This window comes from Ammodytes marinus (genome assembly GCF_949987685.1).
Source record: "Ammodytes marinus genome assembly, chromosome: 25".
NCBI lineage: Eukaryota > Metazoa > Chordata > Actinopteri > Uranoscopiformes > Ammodytidae > Ammodytes > Ammodytes marinus.
The window spans coordinates 1,908,407-1,910,906 of NC_137229.1; the positions used below are offsets into that span (position 1 = coordinate 1,908,407).

The 2,500-nt window shown below is 41.6% G+C and overlaps 1 protein-coding gene across 1 annotated transcript in view; it reads right to left on the bottom strand.

Annotated features, from left to right (window-relative positions):
- adam15 (ADAM metallopeptidase domain 15) overlaps positions 1–2,500 on the bottom strand; it is a 45,156-nt gene that overhangs the window by 41,570 nt on the left and 1,086 nt on the right. The window contains exon 2 of the mRNA XM_080053395.1: positions 254–342. Coding sequence (XP_079909521.1) covers positions 254–342 — 89 coding nt within the window. The remainder of the gene's footprint in view (positions 1–253; positions 343–2,500) is intronic.

Here is a 2,500-nt window from a genome sequence, read left to right on the forward strand (position 1 = left end):
GTGTGTGTGTGTGTGTGTGTGTGTGTGTGTGTGTGTGTGTGTGTGTGTGTCTGTGTGTCTGTGTGTCTGTGTGTGTGTGTGTGTGTGTGTGTGTGTGTGTGTGTGTGTGTGTCTGTGTGTGTCTGTGTGTGTGTGTGTGTGTGTGTGTGTGTGTGTGTGTGTGTGTGTCTGTGTGTGTGTGTCTGTGTGTGTGTGTGTGTGTGTGTGTGTCTGTGTGTGTGTGTCTGTGTGTGTGTGTGTGTGTGTGTGTTACCTGCAGTGCGTCAGCGAGGCTCCTTCTCTGTCCGTTCACTAAGATGAATGGACGTGTTTTCTCCAACAGGGGGCGCCGCAGCCCGTCACCTGAACACAGACAGACAGACAGACAGACAGTCAGACAGACAGACAGACAGACAGAGAGACAGTCAGACAGACAGACAGACAGACAGACAGACAGACAGACAGACAGACAGACAGTCAGACAGACAGTCAGACAGACAGTCAGACAGACAGACGGTGAGTTAGCCATAACAGGTTTACAGACAATGGGTTTGAACCGAACATGTACAGGTGATACTCATTTTATTAGAATATCATGGAAAATGAATTGGAATTGAGGCAAGAATTCCTGCAAAAGGGGCCCAAACCAAGTGCTGAGTACATATGCATGATTATACTTTATAGAGGGCCGACATTTCTGTATTCAAAATCCCTTCTTTATTGATTTCATGTAAAATGTTCTAAGATTTTGAATTTGGGCGTTTCATAAGCTGTAAGCCATATTCATCAAAATTATAACGAATAAAGGCTTGAGATATCTCACTTTGCATGTAATGAGTCTATATAATATATTAGTTTCACCTTTTAAGTTGAATTACTGAAATAAATGAACTTTTGCACGATATTCAAATTTTTCGAGTTTCACCTGTATATGCGCTTTACACTTGTGGATGTTATGGGAAATTATTTCCTTACTGATAGACCACCATAAACATAATTGAATTAAAATCTAATTTAACAAGTGTTTTTTTTTTACGTAGGCAACACGTTTTTCCACAATAAAGCCGGATAAGAAAAACAATTGAGATTTGTTTTAAAATGTGGATAAGCTGCCAGAATGGACCAAAAAGCATCAAAATAGAGGTCAGACCAGTCCAGTCAGACCGGCCCCTCCCCACTGTCTGTCTGTTAGTGGAAGGCAGCCCCTGATTGGTTCATGTAGTCATCAATCTAGCCTCCAGTCAGACCGGACCCTCCCCACTTTCTGTCTGTTAGTGGAAGGCAGCCCCTGATTGGTTCATGTAGTCATCAATCTAGCCTCCAGTCAGACCGGACCCTCCCCACTTTCTGTCTGTTAGTGGAAGGCAGCCCCTGATTGGTTCATGTAGTCATGTCTATGTAGTTGAATGATCACACATCTCAACAGGTGATTGAAGGCTCCAGTTATACATAGAAATTAATTAATCAAGTAATTAATTAATTAATTGATCAAATTAAAACAATAGATTATCTGTGAAGAACACAGGTACAGAGTGATTAGATATAGCCTATTGTTACCTGGGCAACAGGCACACACACACACACACACACACACACACACACACACACACACACACACACACACACACACACACACACACACACACACACACACACACACACACACACACACTTATTTTATTCCCACACACACACGCTAGATAAAGATCACTGCACACACAAACACCTCAGTGTGTTAACTGGTTAATCAAACTGATTGGTGGAGACATGCTGGTTGTCAAAATCACTTTTTGGCTAAATCAGTGAATATCTCCTCATGACCCACTACCTGTCTGTACTGTCTGTTTACAGAGTTTACAGAGCCTAGGCTGTGTATTAACACTGATTTCTTTCATCATGAGGAAATATTCATTAATTTTGATAAAAAGTGATTTTCACAACAAGCGTTCCCATGAATCAGTGACTGACTGACTACACCTTTCAGTCAAGTGTGTGCAGGGTTCGACATAACCAATCACCCGCTGGCCCGGGGCCAGTAAAATCATATGTAAAATCATATTGTGGGCGGCAGTGGCGAAGTGGTAGGGAGTTCGCCTCTGGTGTGCAGGGTCGGAGGTTCGATCCCCCGTCTCCCCGCCACATGTTGAAGTGTCCCTGGGCAAGACACTGAACCCCACATTGCTCCCGATAGTTAGCTTGGTTAACAGACCTTCATCTCTTATTTTTCCCTATGTTTGATCATGACTTCTGCAGGTGAACTATTCATTAAACTGCCCAAATTCAAGAATAAAAACAACCATCAAACTACTGGACTTTAAAATACTGGCCCACTCCTTCCACGTAGGCTTCAAATTCAATATGTTTGCCTGGTTTTATATTATGTGTATGAGCAATCTCAACATTTCATATAACTAACTAAAAGAAAAATAACCATTATTATTTTTCTAATACAGGTATTATAATTATTTACACTAAATTATGAAGAAAAGAAAAGTGTGTGCAGGGCCAGTGAAAATATACA